A 25,088-nucleotide genomic window follows, 5' to 3' on the forward strand; every position below is an offset into this window, starting at 1 on the left:
TCTAGTCGCGATCATGATATGATATCAGTGGTAATTGAACTGAAATTATAGTCCAATTGCTACTATTATTATTGATAAAATATAAAAACATATAGTCATACTTTTTATTAATTTAATTAAATTTTTTTCGTTTAATTAACTTAAAAATCAACAACGAAAAAATAATTTACATTAATATTTAAATCTACATAATAAAAAATCGTATTTCAGTACATTATTTTTGAGATCAATCAAAAAATATTTTTTGTCTCTAATTAATTATTAAATAAATTATAATTCAATTTATCATTAAGTTTTGGCTGCAACTAGACGTGCTATAGCTCGAATTCCTGCCCAAGTTTCTCTCGCTGTTGGTAGAATCTGTGCTGCTGGTAGCAAAAATCCATAATCTCCACGATCTCTTAATTCTACCGTATAAGAATATTTGATACCTGCTACTCCTTTAGCCCAATCATCAGAAGCTCCTGTAAATTAAACCAATATATTATTTATAAATCAATTCATCAAATATCATTTATCTCATTCAATTAATTAATTACTACACTAAATATTCGAACCTGTTGTTGGATATAATAAATCAGCCGATGACCCAACTTTGTATTTGGTTCCATAGACTTTGGAAATAGTTTTCGTAGCCTTCTTAGCCATACTGACCAAGTCAGCATAATCAGCAGGTTTTTCATAAGTATGTCCCCATGGAACAAGCCACATTTGGTTATAAGAGTGAAGTGTTAGGTATAATCTAATAAAAAATTTTCAAATGGAAATTGATTTAATGATTAATGATTAGTGATGAATTCAATAAATAAATCTTCAAGATCATTTTGAGCACCCACATACTTGATTTTATCTCGATTAGCCATGATGTAATCAGCCATAGCTTTGGTCTCTGGTTCAGAAAATGCATAAGGGCCTTTGTACGTTTCATGGCAAGGATTCGAACTTGCACCTCCTCTTCTTTTTTCGTTCTGCCCCCAATGATAATCAAAATTTCTATTAGGGTCTACTCCATCACATCTCGACCACAAAGACTTGATATGATGATAGACAAAGTAGAATAGTCCAGTTGGAGTATACCTACTACTTTTAAATAATTATAACAATAATTATTAATCATTAATAGTTTTTTTTTTTATAACAACATACAGAATTTCTAGAATTGATATTTTTTTATTACCAACATACCTTTCTTCACTATCATCATCATAATTGCTTCGAGTCTTTCTCCAAAGCCTATCATTAGTATGAGTGAACTCGTATCCATCAGGATTGACAATAGGTAGAATCATCCAATCTACAGTATCCAGAAGTTTAACATGAGATGAATTTTTTTTCACTAGTTGGTTTATTATATATGTTGCTACTGCTGTTCCAATCCATTCGCGTGCATGCATGCCTGAAACATTTATCATCATAAAAATAAAATGAAGTATTCCAATACCAAGAATACTTCATTAAATCATACCAGCATCTATCCAAACCGTGGGTTTTGTATTTTTCAACTTATCCAATCCTGTAGATATTTTAACAACTTTAAGAGGTAGCCCTTCATAACTATACCCAATCGTCACGATCTCTACCATCGAAGGATGACTGGCCTTTATATGGTCCAGAAACTTGATAATTTCTATAAATTACATTGAAATAAATTTAACTTGGTAATTTTTATCAATGAAACTATTTTTCTGAAGACTCAATGAGTCATCTTATCCAAGAGAACGGCCTTAACCCACCTCCATACCGGCAATACCGTTTCCATGACATTGGATGGCCTTGAGTTGAGACAAAGCTGTCTCGTTGCTCTTTCGAAACCTTAGGGTTTTGCCGATTTATCATTCTCTGCAGATCAGGCATTAAAACTTTAAATTCAATTTTATTCTCTTTAAGATAGTCTTTGACATCTTGGATAACATTTGGAGCTACGATGATGTCTATTGATCTAATAATCAAGAAATAATATCATCAATTAAAACATCATTATTTTCTTGAATATAACAGCTCTTTACAATTCTTATTTGTTTCAATCGAATGAAATATAATAATAATCCCATTGAAGAAAATGGTTGCATGTTAATATATCACAACAACAAAATATTCGAAAAAATATTTGGCAATAAAATGTTTAAAAACAAAAATATTTGGCAACATAACATTTTAATGTTAAATAATTATTGTTTAAATATTTATCTCACCGAATTTCTTTTATGTTTTCAAAGAAATCAACCAGTATATTTTGACGTGCCATCAGAATAATTTTGTATTCATTTATTTTATCAGTTGATCAACTAAAGTGTTATTTCGCATTCTTTAAATAAAACGTATACATATTGTCAATAAAAAATTGCTTATCTTGTCTAGAATTATTCGATAAACATTTTAAGATCATCAATTGGAATAAATAAGAATTGTTGAACAGAATAATCCATATTTTATCATGATGATAAATTTGTAGCAACAATATACAAACTTGTTACCAAAAGGATGCGTCCAGAACTGGATGTCATCAGGATAATTATCTAAAACTTCCGTTATCTCGTTTGTATGCTTCTGCGTAAGTGGGTGAATTCGAAATAGCTGGTATCCTTTATAGCTAACTCTGCTAGCCACTGCTTTATCATTTTCTGCATCAGGCTCCATGATGTTATTTACAATAGAACTAAATCCATTAGAAATAACGTCCATTACAGAATCAACGAAATTTGATAATGAGAATTCTCTTTTGCCTGACATCCATTGAGTTATCCAGGTCATTTGCCGTTGCTGAGAAGTTCCGGAAAGGTCGTTGAGCCCGTTAGATAGGTCATTGCCGTCCAATGACAGTTTACCATACGTCCTGTTGACCGTTGCGAATTTAAAAAAAATAATAAACTCTATGAATGATAATTGGTGAATTAAATTAATTATTTATCAATGACTTATCTGAAATGAGATCACCTTATCTGATATTTTTATTAAAATAATGCAAAAAGTGTATCAATGATTACTTTTACAATTTTTAAAAATCATTTGATCATACACTGGTGAAGTAAAAGACAAATAAAAAAGAATCTATCTTATCCAATTTTTATAAATTAGACAATTGGCTATTTATTGTTGAACTTTATCAGAAAAAATAAAAGACTATCGCAAATCAGAGTACTATCGATTCAAGAATAGAAATATTATTTTCTGATATCTGTGGGATTTCAGAAGGTTTTTCATTTACCTATTATTTGTTGTTGAGTATTTATTAATCCATGATTTTTCACCACGTTCTTCACTGTCTGATATATTTATTATAGATAATGGATTGCAATCGATCCATGCTCCATGGGAAATAATTATAAATGATATTATAAAAAAATAAGCGTGCAAAAATTGAGCAGGTTTACTTTTTATTTTCAACTGACTATTTTTTAATTTTTGGCACTGGAACATTTCTTATTTTTTATTTTTCAACTTGACCGTGAACTTAATGACGATGTAACCGTGATGAAAGGCTTATGTTTACTGACTGACCTTCGTTTGATTTCTTCTGTAGAAAGTTTGTTCGAGATGATGGTGATGGAGTCAGACATTGCATATTTACAATAATCAATGGAGAATTTAAATATCTTAATTAGTCGAATTAATTATTTATTAGAATTATCAATTAAGAAATTTAAGGAATAAACAACATTTAATAATTATTCATAAGGTTCATGAATACTGACATAATAAAGAAAGAACACAGTATTATTAATCGTGAATAAATTTATTTTAATTCAGTTATTTTTGTTATTAATAATAAATCTACGGTATTACAATAATTTTACTTAAAAATAATGTTTGATAAATTAAAATTATCCAATAAATAGCATTAATAATTCTTGTTATTTTTTTTTAGGCTTATTAAAATAGGCACTGATAATTCATACGTAAATCCCAAATTACTCTTAAGTATTTATGATTGATATTATTAGATAATTGTACTAATTAACTATAAATACATTAGTGTATAAATAATATTCAATGGAAAAGAGTGCATCAGAAACAAGTGTAGATGCTTCAATTAATCATAATCATTAATAAAAATTAATGAATTTGATAAACTTGTTAACTTGATTATCTTTTGTATAATCTAATGCACATGATAATTAGTACCCTTTGTAGTAGATTGAATTTTGACTAGCACATGTGTGGCATGTATCATGTTATTATCATCATCATTATTATTGATAAGATTATCATTATTATTTAGAGTTTATATTTTTATTTTCATTTTTAAACTACTATTCTTCAATTGTTTTTTTTTATTTGTAAATTCTAAATTTTCAACATTGTATTTTATTAACATTTTCTATTTCTTGGTGTTTGTTATGAGCTACCATTCATATATAATTACAAGAAAATATCTTGTAATTTGCAGTCTATTAATTCTTTTTCTACTACCATTATTGCATACATTTATTATCTATATGGATCGTTCACTGATAGTTATCGCTAACTAATAATAATTACAAATTTTCATTAACAATAATTAATGTTAATTTCACTCTCTATTAATAATGTAGATTTTATTTGGTGAAAAGAACTGGGTATTTAGACCATTCTTAATGCTCATTATAACTAAAATTATTTTTTTAAACTAAAATTTAACCATGAAATAATTTAATTTTAATTTGTTACAGCTAAAATATTTACTAATTAAAAACATCAAAATGATAATAATCTAAATAATTAAATCTTATTATTTTGATGAGAAATTATATTATTTACATTCATGACATATATTCACTATTTATTATTATTATAGATCTGTAAATAGATATAAAATAAATCATGATACTCGCAAAATTATTCATCGGAACTTATGAGTTTATAAAGAAATAAGTAAAAGTGTTATTTCCAAGCGTAACATTTTTATAAAAAAAAAGTTTCACTGCATTACGTATTCTATAGATAACAATTTTATATTTTCTTCAAGTATTTCACAAAATATAATTAAGAGGCTTTTAATTAAAATTATTATTATTATTATTGTATTGAATAATTTTAAGGCATTTTCAATAATTTATTAGATATTAACGAAAAAATAAACTTCAAGATTAAATTGCTGTAATTACATCTTATGAATATCTCTTATCTTGATGATTAATTAATTAACTTTGATGAATAAATTAAAGTCCCATTGTATAAACTCTTTTGAATATACTTTGAATTATTTAACATTTATTTTAACCTCGAAATATTATTTGATGCAGATATTTTATATTTACGATCATTTATTAGCGGCCTTAATTGTCTTAATTACTTATATTACATTTATTAAACATAAAATTTTAAATCTATTTTTTAAAAAAAAAAAATCATCTTGGAAGATACTTTTAACGACGGATACTTTGTAAATTAAGCTCCTTAGTCGTAGTAATTTTATCAATTACTTAATCAATTAATTTCAATATTAGTTCATTAATATTTATAATTAAGGCCTCGTTTACGAGGTATGAATAGGGCACATGAGAATTTTGATTATTTTCACATATTATTTTTCTCGAGAGAAAAATATATGAACTTTGATTTCTGTCGTTCGTCTTTTATATTTTCTTTGTTTTTGATCATTTCTAAGGATAAATATTTCATATTTATCCAGTTTGTTAATTGCTGACTCTAAGGCTTAAACAATGTTTGCTTTGGTTGTTGAACTTTCCATTATTACTTTATTCACAAAATTGACGATCGCTGTTGCCGGTTGACCGGGTTCAAGTTCAGCAAATACGTGGCATTGATTATCTGATTTGTGGGCAGGTTTTCTTGCAACGAACCCGAAGCAACGGCTGAAACAATTAAACGATTGTTCAATAAAAGGGCTAGTTGATTAAATAACATTTTTTAGGTAGTTTAATTAACTAATAGTAATCAGATACAAGACTATAATATATACTTACTGAGCACTAGAATGTTTTTCATTATCATTACTGGAATAATTCCACGTTCGTTCATCCGTATCCAGCCCACAATAGCTGATGTTGGTAGTTGGATAGTGTCTTCTGAAAAACAGCTTTCTCGCATTATCCGTTAGAGTAATACCTTGTGTGGAAACTTTGAAATGGACTATCGTTGCTGTAGGTAGAGGATTTTGCTTAAAAAGAGTCGATATAGTTTTTCTGATTGCTTGCGGGCCTGTGAGAGACTCAGTGTCCATAGTAAATAGATATAAAACATTGCAAGCTGTAAATTCATCAAATAAACATTTATTATTTTCAGCTCAAGTAATGTCGAATAAATCAAATAATTATACTAGCAAAGCGTAAACAATGCATTACAAAATGAGCCATATTTACCTGCGCCTTGAGCTAATAGCTGTTGAGTACTGCTTGTATTCGGAGAATCAAGAACTTTAGCAGCAGCTTCAGGCTCTGGTAATAATAATTGACAAGGTAGAGCCATAGTCATCAGACTATGCTGATAAACCAGCGCAGAAAGTGAGCTGAATACTGGTTCATTAGCACATCCCTTCAATCGGACACCTTTTGAAGTTGGTTCTATCAAGAAATGTCTGACCAATTCACTTGATGGATCTTTCGGACTACTTGGTGCCCCTGGAGGTGGAGTGGCTACTTTTAGAGCAAGACCAAAAGCTCCTGGGAATGAATTGCTGTCACGAACAACAAATGTTCCTGGTGCTGCGTCTTTCAGCATAGCTATAGCTTGTTCTCGTGAAATATTAGGTTTATACCAAATTTTACTAGTATCTCGAACAAATTTCACATTAATATCAGATACTTCTTGAGGCTCAGTATTGGAGTGAATGCTCGATCGTCTCGTTCCATAAAATGGAACCTGAGGTGATGAATGACCACTGCTGCTCATTGAAAAGAAGGATGTTGTACTCTAAAATAATAAGATATTTTAATGAGATGCTGACCGTAATTTTTAACTTGAACTAAGGAAGTAGTAAACGTTGTTAATATAATTTATGATTACATTCGATTTGTCTTAAATTCATTAAACAATAATTTATTGACAGAATGTTGGAAAATTCGTTTTATCTCTGTTTGCCAATAAATCATTGGCAATTAGAGTTGTCAGAATAGAATCATAAATTTAATCGATAGAAGATGAGAATATTACTTTATAGCTTATAAAAATAGATGCAAATAATATTGAAGAGAAAAATAGCTACCAATACTTCAAATATTGTTGATAATTTTTTGATAGATGAAATATGAATTATGACTGTAATATTTACCTTTGGGCTCTGAAGAAATTCAACGTGGGTTGGAGTGTTAACATTATGATTAACAGAGCTCGTTAAAATCGTTTCGCTTGTTGGTTGAATGAGATACTCCTTGCTGTAATTAAAAATGATCAACAATAAATAATATTTTCAATATAATTTTTTTAATTATGTTCAACTCATGAATAAAAATCAGCTAACCGTTGAGCTGGTGGGCTCTTAGGCGGCAATCCCATCTCTGAAGATACATGTCGACGTTCTTCTACAAAAACATGTCCGTTTGTATACTCTCTATCGATGTTGTTGTTATTATGAGAACCATGATCCAGTTCGTGAATATTATTGTTTTGAACCGAATAGTTATATGCATTATTGATATTACTCGAAGCCATATAGTTCCGATCTGAAGCGAATGTCACTGTTGAAGATGAATTATTGACGTAAGGTGTGCGTGGGTAAACTGGAAATGCGGGTGTTTGTGGTCTAGAGGCCGTTCCGATTGCTGCGCTTCCTGGACTAATACTTCTATCGAGCCATGATGATGAAGATTCATTGTGCTAGGTTATAAAATTACACAGATCATTTTTTTCTTGAATGCTTTGCCATCAAATTTTATGTTTATTCTGTTATAAATTATATTATCATGTCTTTTTTTATTATTGAAGTGATTCTTTGCCAATGGCTATTGACATACATATCATACATCACTCTTTTTGTAGAAGCTAAAAAACTGGATGGTTTTTTTCGAATAAATCTATCTTTGAAAAGGCTTTTTGATGGCTTTATTAATAAAAGTATTAAAAAATATTTAAAAATAAATATTAGATAATTCATTGAAAAGTTTTTTAGCTTTATAAAATTTTTAAAACTTAACTTGTTATTATTTTAGATTAGAATCATCCATCAACATGAGTTCTATGATATTATAATTTATTATAATAGTAAAGTTTCATTTTGTATGATAAATTATAAACTCAATAAATTGAACACCCAACCCCTAGTTTCAATAAATAATAACTACTATTTACCTGGCCATCAGTAAATGTCTGAGTTTCATAGGAGCGTTTGATAGAAGTGAATGGTCGTTCATTAACACTTTCTGCTCGTGGTCGCCCATGAGTTCCATTCATTATTATGTCATTTGATTTCCGGGTTTTGGATCTTTGACGTAACAAAGGACTTGCAGGGGCTGATGTATGTGGTGCCAGTCGCATAGTCTGCTATAGAAAAGGTATTCAAATTAAAGTCAGGAAATGAGAAATTGAATGATACTAAAATACAACTATTATTTATAAATTCGTTTTATAAACTTGCCTGTGAGTGAATTGGACTGTGCATTGACATTTCATCGTCATTATCTAGAACAGCTGAATCGCTGGCATATCCATCCTGCCTTAAACGGCTTCGCTGTAAACTTCTTAATTCACCAATAACACGGTTGCTCGTCTCTTGTCTCCATAGTTTCCCTGGACTTTTTTCATCACGTCGAGCTGCAAGTTTTAGCTGCTGTTGTCTTAACCAAGACACTCTAAAATGAGAAAATTATAATAAATTATAATAAATCGGTGCTTATAAATATTGATCGAGTATAATTATTTTAATAGAATGAATAAATTTATTTATCTCAATTAATTGATTGAATGAATGCATAAAATAAGTTCCAATGACATTTAAAGTTAAACTAGCTCTTATAATATATTCTCAGGGTTTTTAATAAAAAAATGAATGTTAAATAAAATAAAAATACCCATCAGTGGAGTCAGAATTGGACTTCTGAAAGCCATTGGCAAATTCTGGAGGAGGGTCTGGTGTATTTGGACTTAATGGGCTGACAGATCTCGAATATTCTCCAAGAATATCATCAAAGTGTGCAATGGGTGCTGAGCCTTTCATCGTTGCCTTTCTTACTAAGGAAGGTGATGAAAGTTTCTGATGTTTAATCATATCTGTCGTAGCACCGTAACTAAACGGTTGACTGGTTTGTCTTGCATGATAAGGAATATCTTCATCCATAAAGCTAATAGTTGCTTTAGGCGTTAATGTTTTCTTAGACTCAGTGAAACTGTTCTTCGATTCACTTTTCATCGTTTCGTAATTATTAGTTGATGGACCGTGAAGATAATCTCGAGCACTATTGCTATAACTCCGGTGTGAAGAATCTCGTAGAGTTGAATAATTTGATGTAGAATTGCTACTGTCGTAACTTACTCCGTTATGAACATACAACTTTTGGACTCGATTGTTTGCTCGATTACATTCGTTAAGGTTTGTTGGATCTGGCATTGACTGCAAAGCAAAAAACAGTTTATAAAGATTAATGAATGAACTCGGCAATCAAGAAATTTGACATTTAACTTGTGCTATATATCATGTCATATATCATTTCTTATAGATCTATATTATATATCCATCCGTCAATCAACTAGAAAAATTGGGTGTGACTGAATGACGTTTAAACTACTTAACTACATGAAAAAACTGTGTGGTCACCATTAGTCATTCATTTTAGTATCGATTCTCAGAACAAAACATACTGCTTCAGTAATAACTGCAACATATGGCCACAATTTACTGCCTCATGCTCCCCCAAAAAATTAGGAAGGTCAAAAGGTTGGTCTTATTGTCACAAAATGAATCGATATTTGTTCAATGACATGTGGGGAGAATTATATTGGTTTTATTTATCACTTCTACTAGAGGCAATTATTGCTAAATATGATGTTGAATGGAATAGATACCTCAACAGTCATCATCATATCATAGAGCAATTTATCAAGATCTCCATGCACTTGGCTTTCAGACAATTCGATTTCTGGTGGACTTGGTCTTTGTGGTGGTGCACTGCTGATACCACTGTCCATGGAAACTGTCAACGGAGAACCGCGAGCAGCTCCACTTGTGCCTTGATGAACAACTGCATAAAGAGAGCCATCGATAGGACCACAGGTGTATCCCAAGCTCCGAGGAGATAGTTGGATTGATGATGATGAAAGAGGTGGAGATGATAGAGATGTTTCTCTTCCCTCTAAAACAATTTCATTCCAACATTTAATGAGAAATTTTTTATTTAAAAATTGATGAGTTTTTAGTTTGAATGCAATCTTTTATCAATCATATTCTTTTTTTTAAAAAAAAATATTTTCATAGAAAAGACTCGAGGAATTTTTTAAATTGGAAGTAATGAAATGTTTGATATTTTTTTTAGCCTAAAAATTATTCAAAATCTGAAAAATAAATATTTAAAATGCACTTAAAATTAATTTATAAAAGATTTAGAAGAAAAAATTAAGTGGAATCAGTAAAAATAATAAACGAAATCGAAGAAATGTTGATAAACAAACTGGGAGAAATGTTTCTCTTCTTTCTAAAAGCTATTTAATTTTAGCTTTTAAATAACGATAATATTTTTTAACGTTTACATGAAATTCAACATAAACTTCATTTACATCCTAGAAATTAATTATTCAAAAGTACTAAATTATGACTACAAATTTAATTAGACAACTTAGTGTATCTCATGTTAAACTGAAAAAATTTTTGAAATCCAGGAAGAGAAGCTGAAGAAGTAATGAACGAAGCTAAAAATACCAAGTTCCCAACTTATTTATATTCCTAAAAAAAAAAGGGTCTAATTATCCATCAATGAATATAATTAAAAAATAGTAAAATATCTAGAATAAATACATAAGAAATTTATAGAGACATCGTTGAGAAGCCTAATATATATTTTAAATATAGCTACTGGCTCTCCAAGGACTTTAAGATGATAATAATCAGCGAATAGGTACATGAATACAACCAATCGTCTTGTTTTATTTAGTAGAAAGTTTCTCAGTGCAAAAAATGCTTCTGAGTAAATGCGAGATGAAATTGAATAAACTTACTAGTGTACTTCTCTCGTGCGAAGTGAAATCACAAAAAAAGAACAACTAAAGCTGAAGAAATAGGAGCACTCAACAAAAGCGTATAAATGATACTGTACTCGCGAGAATGGTCATGAGATCTAAAAGACAGAGCGTTCTTGTATTTCCACCTCCATCATATATGACTGTTCCATTGAAGTTTCATTGTAATCAGTTAAGTAATATTACTTCCTACGCTCTTAATGTTTTTAACGTTAGTATTTCTTGCTCATTAATACATTTAAATTACTTGATCATTTGAATCATAATCAATCATCAAGGATATAATGAACAAATTTATCAACAAAATCATCTTTCCCTTGAAATTTTTAATCTGGCAATGAGAATTAATTTTTCTTATTTACATATTCATCATATTTTGATAAAAATTATTATCTTTTATTCCAAAAAAAAAAAAAAAACAATTTTATTTATTTGAAAAATAAGTCATAAAAATATTAAAAGGTTTAGTTTTGTCAACTGGTGAATAAATTTTATATTTTTTGAAGTCATTAAATTTTATCGTCAAAAGTAAAAGCATTCAGTGAATTGAATTGGATTTGAATTTAGAAAAATATTCTGAGCTAGTTACCCAGTTAAAATGATGATATATATGTCTACTTAATAATTATATCAATTAAACTATCAACTTTGATTGTTGCTAATTTTTTCCAATGTGCAGTAAATGCTTCTTGTTCCCAATCAGCCACAAATGAAAAGGGCAGAGAGAAAGAAGGAGCTTGTTCGACTGGCCACTCATGCTCAGTCCTTCTACGGCAACTCTTGGAACCGTGTGGCCTCGGATGATCTCGCTAACCATATCTTGGATAACAGTGACAAGATATTTAAAGTACCGGAGTCACCATTTACGCAATTCCCACACAAACCAGTACTTTTTCCCATTTTATGACATAAAACAATTCTTCCTTTTCTTGAAGAATTAAAAAAAAAACCGTGCTAAATTATTTAGAAAAACTTTGCAGACTTTAGTGTACAAAGAAGTGTCTTTAATTTTTTTCTCAATCCTCATTATTTTAAGACCATTTTATTCTTTTTTTTTATGACTTCAAGGTAACTTAAGAGCTCATAAAATCGGCAGCTTTGATGTAAAATGTTGTAACTTACGTATTTCAGATATTCTTGCCTATTTGCTTAATTGAATTCCTCTTATTCACAGTGTGGAAAATTGTTAAATGCAGTCCAACTTAAAATATATGTAGATATATACACCACATTAAATGATTAAGTAGTAAAGTTTATGGCAAATCAATGTAATTAATAAGAAGTTCGGTGGTTCAAAGACAATAAGTGCACTTATAAGATGGTTAAGTGATAAATAGAACTGGTGAAAAGCTTATTTGCACGACTAAAGTGCGACCAAGTCGCGAGAAAACTCATAACTACTGTCGAGATTCTGTCGAAGACACTCTGTTGTACCAGGAATAACTCTTACATTCCCCACTACCTACTTAACTTGTATTGCCGTGCAGTTGATTCAGCCTTCTACTGCGGTAACATGCCCCACTCTCTCTTTCTCTCTTCTTGACAAATATATGATTTTTATATATAGCCATAATCTATTTTCATTTAAAAATACATTTAGGTGCTTATTAAAATCATACTTTCATCATCAATCTCCAAAAAAAAATTCAGCTTTAATTACTAATTAATTTCAACCTAGCCTTCAGTTAGCTTTCAATTAAAATCTCAGCCATGCATTTAGACTTTAACTAGACTCTAACGGTATCATTACTTATTGAGAGTAATTTAAGCTCTGATGCACATTAATATCTGCCTTTTGACCCTAGAAGAATGGCAAAGTTCTCAATTAGATTGCTGAGAAAGGACATGGACTACATCTGGTTCATTTGTTCCAGACTATAAATTCAAAGACGAATTAATTATTTATTTTTATAAATTCAATCAATATCATCAGCTATTTTTTCATCCTCTTAATGTCTCAATGAAAGAAAAATCAATTATTTCATGTTCATTCAAAAGGAATTGAAAATATAATTTAGCATCTCCCCATAATAAACATCAATTTGTCATTGAAGCACTTCTTTATCTCAATTAATTTTAGTAGATGAAAGACATTAAGTATTCTATTATATGAATTAATTACCAGCTTAATTATTCTCTCGTAAAATAATACACTTACCATCATCACTGGTATCTAAATTGAGGTAACTGTCCCAGTGTAAGATTGGATCATGATGAGCAGATGCATGAGGGACAGCAGGCGTAGGTGCAGGCACTGGACCATCTTGACGTTTAGCATCTGATGAAAAGTAAAGCGTTACAACGCTGTCAGCCGGACATCTTCTGTCATCACAAGCCACGTCAAGTTCAGATCGAGGAAAAGAAATTACATTTTCCGTAATTACACATGTATGGAACTGCAACAAAAATGTAATTACATAGAAAATACTTAATCATTTTAAATATAATTGCTTCAACGAAGCAGTACAATTATGTAAATCAACCATACAAGCTTGGCATTTAACGTTAATAATTTACCTGCAGGGAGAACATGACTTCTCGACTTTGTTTAGAATATATTCTGTGATAGCATTTTATCAGGATGTCTCCTCTGAGTCGAAGACTTCCAAGGTTGACAGTGAATTCTCGTGCATTCGTTACGGAGTACAGATCAGACGTATAGATTGGCGTTAATCCTTCGTAGATTTTAAGAAAAGCTCTGCAGCCGATTGGCTCGAATAGTGGAACGCCTAAAACCGTGATGTGGGTCAGGTACAGAGGTGAGGGATTGATCCTCAAAGATCCAGATAAAAGACCAGTAAAATACTCGATGTAGCTGCAGATTAAAATTTTTTTTTCATCAATTTTATAACTCTTTTTTCTTTCATGTATCGATTTGTTTGAAAATTGAACTAGTTTTTGAATTCATGAAAACCAATTGAACTGACAATAATTCGTTGGATTAAAGTAATTGGTTTTTTTTTTCAACTAACAAAAAGTAGTTGAGTAAATTATAATCATCCTAGCTAATTAGCTCATTTGTAGTCACTTTTAGCACATAGTAAAATCTAAAGATCTTCTTTATTTTTTTACAGCAATAAACTGTTTGAAAAACATCATTCGAGCTATCTTTATCTGCTGAATGCAAATAATCTAATTATCCATTGAAGTAATTCTAATGCTTACCGACGATGTGAAGGTACTCGTATCGATCCAATTTTATCATCTAAAAATTTTTGCATAGCGAATGTATCAAGTGCTTGATCTTGTCCCCCGCAGATACAACTGTAGTTCAGGTATGTTGATACACAAACTCCAATTCTCTCTTTGAAGTCACTTGAATGATTATAATAAAATAAGTGGGTTATTATATCACTTATTATTGTGTTTAAAGTTGAATGAAAAAAAAAAGAGCATCCTTATAAAGCAGTTGCTCTCTTAATAAGAGAAATTTAATTACAACTCACATCGAGTGAAGAACGACAACATGATTGGGGGCGGCATTTAGCCAAGAGTCTAGCTCTTTACAAAGAGCACAAAGTTTTTCCAAACTCGGCGATAATCCCTGAGGCCAGCCACACTCTCGAGTGTTGGGTTTCCTTATTTTTATAGACGACAGGTTAAATATCTGCAAGTCAATAAATTCATTGTACAAATTATATGTTAAAATTTAGATATAAATGCATGCAAAGAACGTGATTCAAATTACCATGTAATTATTGGCATGCTTGCCCCGAAGTAAATTTGTTGCGTGCTCAAGAACTCCCTGTGTGTCTTCTCTATACCATAGTGCAATGATCCTCTCGGTGACGTAGGAGAGCTCCATGACCTCACTAACCCGTCCTCCTTTTCCCGTTAACATAATCGACGGTGAATCCACTCGAATGCTTGGTGACTTTGATGACATCGATGGCGTTTTTTGCACCTGAATGTCCAATCAGATATTTTTATCATTTAATTACTATAATCCTGCTGTGAGCATGAGAGATGATAATTTAAGATTAAGCTTAGCTCTTACGGAAGTTACGCTTAAAGTACAATGTAATGGAAGATATAACATCTAGGTATAGGAAGCTTTTGAATCTCTTCATTTTATCATCGACCAAGTTCTCTTTTCAACTAATAGCGATAATAATTTATAATTTTATTCATAAAAATTGTGGAAAAAGTTGTGGTTTCCTGGGAACGAAATGATAAATATGTGTTCCAAGTTCAATTTCGGGATCTAGAGATCTTGAAGAGAAATGAAAAGAAAATATTTTCTCTATAAATTTTTTCGAACGTTGGAGAGTAGATGTCTAGATCAATTTATTCTGTAGATAAAATTTCATGTAAATCAACGGGTTTAATATCAAAAGGAAACGAAAATATGATAGCTTTTATTGGACAGGAAAATTTTCCCAGGCTTCCAACTGACATCAACATATGAATTAAACTTAAATTGAACATTAAAATGATTAATTCTAGTAATATTTACTTAGTGGAAAATTTCATAGTTGATAAATTTATACTTGAATATGCAACTTTCTTTTCTATGTAAATAAATACTAGTTAGCTGTCAACGTCAATAATAATAACTTTCAATCATTCGATTCACCAAGGCAGAAAATTTTTCTTTGACATACTGAAGAAATAAATTATTTTAATTGTTTAGTCAAGTATACATATAAAAATTATTTTGGTTGGTAAATTGATTGATAAAAATGACTGTCAAATGTTAATATATGTGATAAAATATTAATATCAATAATAATTATATTAATGATATCATTATATTATACTAATTAACAATAATTAATTATTAATATTACTGCAGTTAATTGTTTTTGTGACATTATTGTTTATTTGTAACAGAAATATCACAAGACTACAAAGTATTAATCAAAAATCTAAAAACATACCTTCGTTTTTTCGTATAATGCGGAATTAAAGTGTTCAATGTTCCTGGTATGATCGTAGTTACCATTGTACTGAAACAGGCAATAAAAAAATTTTCACCAAGTTAGACATATATGTAGAAATGAACTTAGAACAACTAAACAGTTATATTAGTTGGTGTCTAGTTTGAATGACAAATGGAAATGAGATGAAACTGTCAAGGACAAACCCAAAATGATGAGAATAAAAACAAAAATAGTCATTTTACGGAGAAGTAGGGACGAGGATTCTCAATATTATTGTTTCAAACATAAAAATAACAAAGTTTACGAGAAACGGAAGTGGAGAAAAAGAGAGCGCACACGCACGTGCGTGTAACGCACCTCGCGTTCAATATAAAGTGCCGCGTGCCAAACGGTAAAGGCGATACGATGCAGAAGTGTCTCAGTCCTTCTACGTAAGGCTACCTCTTCGTCCTCATGATGGTGATGTTCGACATTATGCTGCAGATTCCCGTTGTTATTTGCGTCGTAGTCGTTGATGTAGCGACAGTTTCGGGCACCACGCCAAGCCTGAGCCATGGAATTACTACTGGAATTCGTCATACCCTTCGTCTTTTCATTCGTTCCTTTCTTTCTTTGCTTCTTCCGACGGTTGGAATTTTTCCTTGGCCGTTAATTGTTTAGTCTAGACCGAAAGCTTACTTTCATACCAGTTAAAAAGAAAATGACAATCAAATGATCTATGATTATATTATTATAATTGTATAGCACTTTCTCCACTCACTACTAATCTAGTGTATCTTAATCGCAAACAATTCAGTCTCCAGGACATATTGTTCGCAACACGCGTCTCGCCCACGTAGAGATACAACTTGGGTGGTACTTTGCAACCTTCTGATGATGTCGATTCACAATCAGATAAATGACAAGTCGATTGGAATTTTTTAATTTATTACTTCTAATGAGAACACACCTCATTGTTGGTCACTGTTCACTATTCATACTTGTTTCAGTTATTTATGAGGAATTTTAATCCTTGATCCTTCTTAAACTGTTTCATTTTATCTTTTTTTATTTGTTGACGCGTGAAATAGATCTCTGATTCGTTTTTATTAATACTGAGATCTAGACAATTTTTGTTCGATTCAAGAGTAATGTTATTAGTGTACCCAAGTACAAACATCGGCAAATGATAGAGGGTTTATTAGCTTTGAAGGAGCTTACGACCTGGGTCAACTCAAGCAAACGACTGCGCCACACTTGGGTGCCGCCCTGGCTCGCTACTGCAACTCGGGATATAGCTCTGAGGGATGAATCCCCACGTCCGGGGTGAGAACATTCGGAAGTGGGGAGAGGAAGAACTGGTGGTAGTCATGGCAACTGAGTCGCTTGAATTTGAGCTTAAATTCGCGGACTGTTGAAAAGTTTGTATATCCATGAAGAATGTGTAAGTGCTAATTAATGGCTCTTTTTTCACCTCACATAAATTTTGTCATTCTCGTCTCTTACTTTATCCCCTTCATCCTTTCAGCCAAATTAAAATAAAGCAAAGTTCTAGACATGGATAATGGTGTCAAAGAGAATGTTAAACAGAGGAAACATGATTTTTAGATGTAAGTTACTCAAAGAGCTTTTTTTATGGATTTTTGTTTGTACGGAATTACAAATCGGAAGTTATTTCAATTAAATTATTCAAAGTTTTGCTGTATGACAAAATGTTTATTTAATGAGTAAATAGAATTTTAAATATTCGCAATAAAATATATTATTAGTCCAGTCTTAGTGTAAATAATTTATTAATTAAAAAAAAATATTACTGGTTTACAGTAAATTTTTATTCTCAGTGTATAAATATGAAAGAAATAACTGCCAATTTTGAAAAAGAGAAAATGTTATCTTATTTTAAGATTGAAATAAAAATAATCATGTAATGATAAATTTAGTTTTTTAAAAATAATTCAGTAAAATAAGCATTGATATTTTTAAACATGCAATGAATGAAAAATAATTACAGAAAAAAGGTTTAATAATGGCTATTACTTTTGCCCCACCTATTACACTTACCCCACTTGATTCTAACAATAAGTAATTACTTCAATAGTCGAACATATTCATTTATTTTTTTTTTTTCCTCTGAATCATTCTCACCCACCCATTAGATATTTTCATTTCAATAATTTACTTTAAATCAATTATAAAATTTTTTTTTTTCCCAACATGAATCATTCCTTCTCTTTCTTTCTTAAACGAATAAAAATCTACTTCACTTGCAACTAATTTGAAAAAAATTACCAATTTTTTTCTATTTAAGACTTGATGTTTTCTTGCCACCATGAAGACAGAGTAATAATTTGATATATTTTACATCTTCAGACCGTTTCTAACCATTTGAAAGTGAGTGGGAGTAAAAGGAATTGATAAAATAATATTAAAAGCAAGATCTAAAAAGGAAAAGCCTTTCTTAGAAGGCACAGCAATAAAAATACTGTTATAAAAAGTAGAGTTTCAATTTTCAGAAGATTTAGAAATTTACCTATAACAAAATTGTGAATTTACGTGGGCTTTGATTTATGTTACTGGCTTTCTCTGAATAGAAAAAGGTATTTAATATCATTTTAAAGTAACATTTAAAGTCATTTATGCTGAGTAATTCAACATAAAATTTATATTTAAAATGTAATCAACGAAATTGCTGATTTGATTTTAATCGAATTTAGGTCGAAGTCCACTTTACTCGAGTTATTTGTGGATCACTTCCACGTCTGTCACACTTGCATGGTCAATAAATAAATTTATCCAATCAATCATCACTTGAAATAAAAATAAGAATATTATTCTAAACATTTGTGATAAAAAGGAAGAGAAGAATATTTTATTGCAATTGCTTAAGTTTCACTGATTATTTTTATTTTTTGTTCTACACCTTAGAATTTTTTTTTAACAGTTAAATACAACAGTTCATTTATCAACTATGTTTTATGCCAGCTGACTGACGTATTTAGCAATTAATTCTCGTAGAAACATCAAAAAAATTAATATGCTATATATTAGCGTGAGTTTATTATATCCTTGACATTTATATATTTTTTACTAAAATAGGTTTTCTCATTTTTTTTTTTTTCTTGTTTAATTACTATTTTTTTTTTAACTTCTTAAATAATAATAGGCATAATGATAATATAGTAACAATTATCTTGAGATATGAATATGTGTTTGCACATATATGTATATATATATATTACAAAGTCTAATATAACTATAAATATTACGTGTACATGCACATTGGTATGTATAAATGTAATCCTTTACTTAATCTTTCTCCGGCAGAGTTAAGTGTTGTCAAAAGATTACGTAAGTACTCATATGAGTCTTACACGAGCGTATAAACAATTAACATGATCTCACAGGAAGTGATGATGCCTTATTTTATTTCATCGATATAAATGTATCTTTAACAATTTCATTTATATCCTCCTCATTTGTACATTTTTTTTTTTTTTTTTAATTACTGCACAAGAATGCATGAGACAAAAAGTAGATGAGAACAAAAAGTAGATTACGTATACAAGTGTTTATTGACAATAAGCAGAAATATTTAATGAAAAACTTTGGATAGAGGAAAATTTTTATATTTGCTCTAGTTTGTTTGAATTCATAAATAGAGAATAAACTTGTTATATGGCTTTATTTGTTTCTAGTTTGTCTGGTATTAGTTTATCATTTTAGTGTGAAAAATTTTTTATCATATTAGAATGATATCAATAATTCATTTTTTTAATGATATTTGTAGATTTCTGAATAAGTCTGAGTCATTTTAATCGAGTTCAGATATAGTTGTTAAAAGACATATGAAGTAGGTTAATTTTTATTTTTCAATTAATTGTTATTTATTTACTATTAATAATAGCTTATCAGATATTTTTTTTCTGCAGTTTTCTATGTCTTAATCAACCATTATGACTGTACATTAATTGAAGAGTTAATTAATGTTGAGATAAAAAATTCTAATAATATATTTACATTTTGATTTTCGTAATAACTGATAAAAATATTCATTGTAATGATCATAAAAATTTAATGACTTTAATAAATAATAATTTTATTATAGGTCGTAGGCTTTTTGGAGTAATCATTAATTAATGACTACTCCAAAAAGTCTATTTACGTATGAAAAATTTTTTGAAGTAATTAATCTTGTATTATTTCAAATAATTATTATAAATAATAACAAAGGAACTTCTTATTGAAAACATTAGAAAAAAATTCTGATTTATTTAAATTAAATTTCATTAATAATGAATTAATTTTTATTTATGCTTAAAAATTAACTATCATAGTTGGAAGATAATTAAAATAATTTGCCTGAGTATAATTAGCATATTCAAAAAGTCAACGATAAAAAGTTCATTTAAATAGCAGTAATTTTTAGTCCAACTTTTAGCATTTGCGTGCGAGAACTGAGGTGTAATATTCTTTATATTTTCATTCGTGGGACGAGTCGGGTTTACTTTTCCTGGTTCTCGACTTTCTAACATCACCCAATTAACCGCGGTAGTAATGTAAACTTAGAAATTTTTCTCATACATATTCGTTACGTTACAAACAAAGAGTACAGTACGAGAGTATTATGTGTATGTAGCATAAGGCAACTAAACGAGAAGCAGACGGGATAGAGTAAGCAGCTTGTGATGTTGAACAGTCAAATGGTCTTGAAATTCTATACCAACGATTCACCCTCTCGTTTATTTTCTATCGACGTTATTGGATATTTTTTCATCGCAATCGAGTCCTACTACTGGTTTCCTTTATTTTTATTCCACGAAAAATCCTTGGATGTTAGAATTCAGTTAACAAGCAACATCACAGCATAACCCGCAAAGATTATGAGGTGACTTTAGAATTTATACAAAAGGTTGTATGTTTAATGCTGACCGGGGAAAGTAAATAAACAAAGTGGCTGTAAGGTGAAAAAGTGTTGGTAATAACTCACCGTGACTTGGAACTCGTCTGAGGGACTGGAAGATGGATTTGGCGTCGATTCAAAAGCTGTACCATCTCTGACAAGGACAAGAGATGAATTGATGTTAGTATTGCCAATTGTCGGAAATGCTCTTGCAGGATCTGTTTGCCATTGTTTGTGAATCTGCTGGGATGTATCCCGAAATCTCGTGCTCTATATATCAACATAAAATACTAAGTAAATAGTCAATGTCAATACCGGAATTCTTTCTCTGAAAAATTTACATACATTTCCGCCAATAAAATATCGCTTAATTATGTGTAAATATTCCTTTCTATATTATTTTCTTCATTACTACGCTAAAAAAATAATTGACTGTAAACAAGTCATATTTTTTCCAATTAATAAAATTAATAGTAGATTGTTAATCAAGGGTGCAAAGAGTAATTTTTCCAGTAGAAACGAATAGCAGTATTGTTTTTAAAAAATCTAACTTTTCTATTAATTTTTTTAAACACTTTTATTTGAACAAATGCAATTGGTAAACAAAAAAAAAGTCATCAAACTTTCTAGCTATGCTATGAATCCAATAGTTCGATGACATCTGCTGTAGATATGGCGTGGGTTTTAATGGGTTAAATTAACATTTATATTCATTATCAAATAGAATATAATAATTTTTTAAAATATTAATAATAAAATTCATTAAATAGATTATATTGAAATATAATGAATAATTCTCTTTATTATATTTCACGTTTAATTAATTATTCATAACTCTAATTGTCTCATTTCTAATATACAATATCTGTGATACTAAAATAAATAATTCATACAGGTTCTTTAGATACGAAATAAATTGAGATTAAATATTTAATCTGTAAACTGTTGAATTATAAATGCAATTATCCTACATAATATTATAATCGAATGATCTGGATTTTGTCATAAACTTTTTAAGCAGATTCGAGTGCATCGTTCACATAGAATTATTTTTAGACTACTCGGAGACTCTTGTATGCAAAGTAAAGACAGATTATTCTGACTGAAAAAAGGACTGATACCACATCCATTTAGCTTTTAAGAGAGCATTAAAGATAAAGTATCTTTTCTCTGGCACTGTACGATACTGCAACATTTTTTCGGTACACATGGAATTTAAATGATAACTCTGGATCAGACTATGTTTAGAACATGTGATTATGTGTATTTAACTATTTGTTTATTCATTTATTTATCAATATTAATTTATTTCTGATGTCTAACTAATTATTCAATCACTCAACTAAAAGCCCCTGTTTTATATTTATCCATTCATAAAAAATACTACTCATACCAGTGATTGTTTATTTTTACATTCATCATGTAATAAAGCACTAGAGTAATTGAGAAAAAAAAATTTTTTTAAGTAAACAAATGATAATTAAAGTTAGAAAAAAAATTGCAATTTAACAAAGTTAGTTTTTTTTTTTAAAGGAATTACTTTTTTGTAGAGATAAAAAGATTAAGATCTTAAAATAAATGAAATTATTTAGTTTTAATTAAAACCAAAGGAAAAAAAAATTAAATACCTCATCAAAAGGATCGTTGTACTTTGAAAAAGCCTTTGTCCTCATGCCAGCATTTCAAATAAAAAATTTTTTTTGCACAAAGAAGATAAAAGTAAACAATTATATTAAATAATAAACTCTGTCGTCACTAAAAAATTCCAGATGTGTTGCTTTTATTTAAAAATATTCATATATATATTTTCATTAAAACTTTTGTGTCTTTATTATGTCTCGTCGAGAGTAATGCAACGTAAGAATCTGCTGACGATGACGTTTAGTTTAAAAACATTACATATTCAATAATATCGTGTTGAGAATTTTTTTTTTTTTGGAATAGCCTTATAAATAATCAGTAGCACGACACGACGTAACAATGCTTCCAATGATTTAAACTCCAATACCCGTTACATTGATAAATTCAATTCGTTTGTTTTTTTTTTGCAGCTCGATGCTAATTGCTTTTCACTTCACTTTTATATTCTTCTCTTTTGACTTTTCAATCTACGATAATATAAATATATTTTTGATTACACATTCATCAAAGAGATTTGATTAAATTTTTTTTTTTTTTGCACTGAGAAAATAATTTGCATATTATTATTTAACAATCATAATATTTATTATTGTGTCAATTATTGTTCAATGTCATTCCAATTGTTTACTAATTTTATTGTGTTGATGCAAAACTTATTTTAAACCAGCCAAAATATTGCGACAATTTGAAGTGAGTTATTCAACACTTGCAAATTTTTTTGATTTCATTAAATATTTTTAAAAATAATTTAAATTCATTATTTTATTATTTCACAATAATTTGCAAATTCATTTCTCAGTGTAAAGAAAATTATCTCATTTATTATCATAATTAACATTTTTTTTTATTAAACCGGATCTTAATACAATTCATTGGTTGAAATAAAAAAATTAACAACTACTGTCATTTAGTTGCTACAAAAATTTTACCAACAATTTTAATTTATTGACAGTCAATTAATAATTATTACAACTGACAGTTGATGATTTTAAACGTTAAATTTAGGAAAGAATGAAATTAATAATAAACAGCTGATAAAAGTTTAAAAGAAATACGTAGAATCAGATTTGATATAAAAACAGTGCAAATTATGATGGTAATGAATTATAATCCACAGTCGTCTGTTATTTAATCACGATAAATGGTATCAAACGATTAGATTATTATCCAGATGTGGAATATGACGAAGTTGTAACAGAATAAAATTAGTAACGTGGTGAATCCACATATCACTTTGGTAGCATATTCTCCAGTAGAATAGCGATTTACTCTACCTCATGAATTCACAATTGTGATAAAACATGAATAGCCAACTTCTAACATAACTTCAAAATAAAACTAAAAACCATACTCAATAACTTAGTCTTCAATAATCAATGTTTAATCGTTTTAATCTCAATTAACGAGCGATTACGTGAAATATTAAATATTTGAATACGAGAGATTAAATGAAAAATTAACCTACGACGACAAACACTTCTAGCTCGAGAGTACGAGCGTACGAACGTGCCCGAAGCGACTGTTGAAGCATGTTGGAGTGTTCATTGCCTACAGTCTCCTCATGAACACACACCACTACCACTTAAAGCTCAACAGTTATTGCGTACTTGAGTTCCCAACAAAGCGAGAAAAGCTTAAGGGGATAATGTGTTTATCGGCTGAACATCATATGTGTGTGGAGAACAGAGACAACAAGCTGAAGAGAAGAAGATACTGGTTTAGAAGACCTTAAGGATAGAAGCCACGCCAGATCTCTTTAGGTCGAGTACTATGAACACTAGGTAAGTCTTATCGTCGTATGAACAGATAGTGTACATATACCAAATGTCCTTGGTATGTATAAAATACTCCTGTTAATTGTTATATAAATGAAAAAAAATTAATAGAGTCATTAGAAGGAAATCAATCATCCACTTGACAATTATAAAATATAGTTTATAAAAATTGCCTAAGTAATCACGTCTATCTTTTTTTTTTTTTGATTTGCATACAGCTTTTATGACTGGCCCATAGACTTTAATAAAAATACATAATAATTTAAATATTGCCTAGTATTCTTTGTTAGAAAAATTTTATTTTATTCTTTTTCATAGCCTACTTAAAATAAAAAAAAAAGGATTATAAACCCTTGAGATAAAAAAATATTTTTATTGTTATAAAATAATTGTGAGTAGTCGAGTCAAAAAAATTCTATTGAATAGTATTTATTGAGATTCTTCCTTCAATTGATTGAAATTCAAGAGATTTGTTGTAAACTTTTATCAGATAAAATGGTTCTAAAGGATAATGTTCAAACAAAGAAATGTTAGAAGTATTGTCAGACGTTTTTGTTGCATACTTGGATTGAATGAAAAATAAAATATAAGAGTAGCTAAAGGAATATATACGTAGAAAGATAGAAGTAAAAGAATAAGAAGGAACAAACAGAGAAGGATGTTAGAAGGATGACAAGACATTTGTAGAAACACTAGAAACAGACAGTACAGTTGACGACATCAGTAGATACATTCTAGCAATATAAAACAAAATAAAAAAGATACCACATTGCGGGACAAGTTATTTGATCAAAGGAATTATGTTGT

General features: G+C 29.5%; 2 protein-coding genes across 7 annotated transcripts; both read right to left on the minus strand.

Moving 5' to 3' along the window:
* Positions 1 to 192: 192 nt before the first annotated feature.
* Positions 193 to 2,738, minus strand: LOC118071979 (carboxypeptidase B-like). The gene is made up of 7 exons (XM_035091510.1): positions 2,468 to 2,738; positions 1,734 to 1,939; positions 1,466 to 1,627; positions 1,186 to 1,396; positions 841 to 1,083; positions 558 to 742; positions 193 to 464 (listed from the first exon to the last, which is right to left on the minus strand). Exons 1-7 carry the CDS (start codon positions 2,728 to 2,730, stop codon positions 289 to 291), a joined length of 1,446 nt encoding a protein of 481 aa, XP_034947401.1. The 5' UTR covers positions 2,731 to 2,738; the 3' UTR covers positions 193 to 288.
* Positions 2,739 to 4,274: 1,536 nt separating this feature from the next.
* On the minus strand, positions 4,275 to 24,231 carry by (blistery). 6 transcript variants are annotated; one of them, XM_035091507.1, is made up of 18 exons: positions 23,781 to 24,229; positions 22,494 to 22,973; positions 20,953 to 21,135; positions 15,984 to 16,052; positions 14,792 to 15,007; positions 14,550 to 14,710; positions 14,269 to 14,418; positions 13,621 to 13,918; positions 13,262 to 13,499; positions 9,937 to 10,223; positions 8,946 to 9,484; positions 8,513 to 8,726; positions 8,227 to 8,418; positions 7,400 to 7,755; positions 7,211 to 7,313; positions 6,303 to 6,852; positions 5,907 to 6,189; positions 4,275 to 5,795 (listed from the first exon to the last, which is right to left on the minus strand). In XM_035091507.1, the coding sequence occupies exons 2-18, from the start codon at positions 22,536 to 22,538 to the stop codon at positions 5,636 to 5,638; spliced, it is 4,044 nt and encodes a 1,347-aa protein (XP_034947398.1). In that variant the 5' UTR covers positions 22,539 to 22,973; positions 23,781 to 24,229; the 3' UTR covers positions 4,275 to 5,635. The 6 variants fall into 6 exon arrangements, with proteins under 6 accessions (XP_034947398.1, XP_034947399.1, XP_034947395.1 ...); XM_035091508.1 differs by having other exon boundaries at positions 5,636 to 5,795; positions 8,227 to 8,415; positions 23,781 to 24,231; XM_035091504.1 differs by having other exon boundaries at positions 5,636 to 5,795; positions 23,972 to 24,230.
* Positions 24,232 to 25,088: the final 857 nt, after the last annotated feature.

Source organism: Chelonus insularis, unplaced genomic scaffold, assembly GCF_013357705.1.
Source record: "Chelonus insularis isolate UGA/USDA-ARS -01 unplaced genomic scaffold, ASM1335770v1 contig_88_pilon, whole genome shotgun sequence".
NCBI lineage: Eukaryota > Metazoa > Arthropoda > Insecta > Hymenoptera > Braconidae > Chelonus > Chelonus insularis.

Excerpts from the sequence above, each read along its gene's own strand:
- LOC118071979 (XM_035091510.1), bottom strand. The coding sequence starts at position 2,730 with ATGTCAGGCAAAAGAGAATTCTCATTATCAAATTTCGTTGATTCTGTA. Across the intron at positions 1,397-1,465 it reads CACGGTTTGGATAGATGCTG|GCATGCATGCACGCGAATGG; the intron begins GTATGATTTAAT and ends TAAATGTTTCAG. Across the intron at positions 465-557 it reads TTTATTATATCCAACAACAG|GAGCTTCTGATGATTGGGCT; the intron begins GTTCGAATATTT and ends TTTAATTTACAG.
- by (XM_035091507.1), bottom strand. The coding sequence starts at position 22,538 with ATGAGGACAAAGGCTTTTTCAAAGTACAACGATCCTTTTGATGAG. Across the intron at positions 13,500-13,620 it reads AAGTCATGTTCTCCCTGCAG|TTCCATACATGTGTAATTAC; the intron begins GTAAATTATTAA and ends TTTTTGTTGCAG. Across the intron at positions 7,314-7,399 it reads AAGAGCCCACCAGCTCAACG|CAAGGAGTATCTCATTCAAC; the intron begins GTTAGCTGATTT and ends TTTTAATTACAG.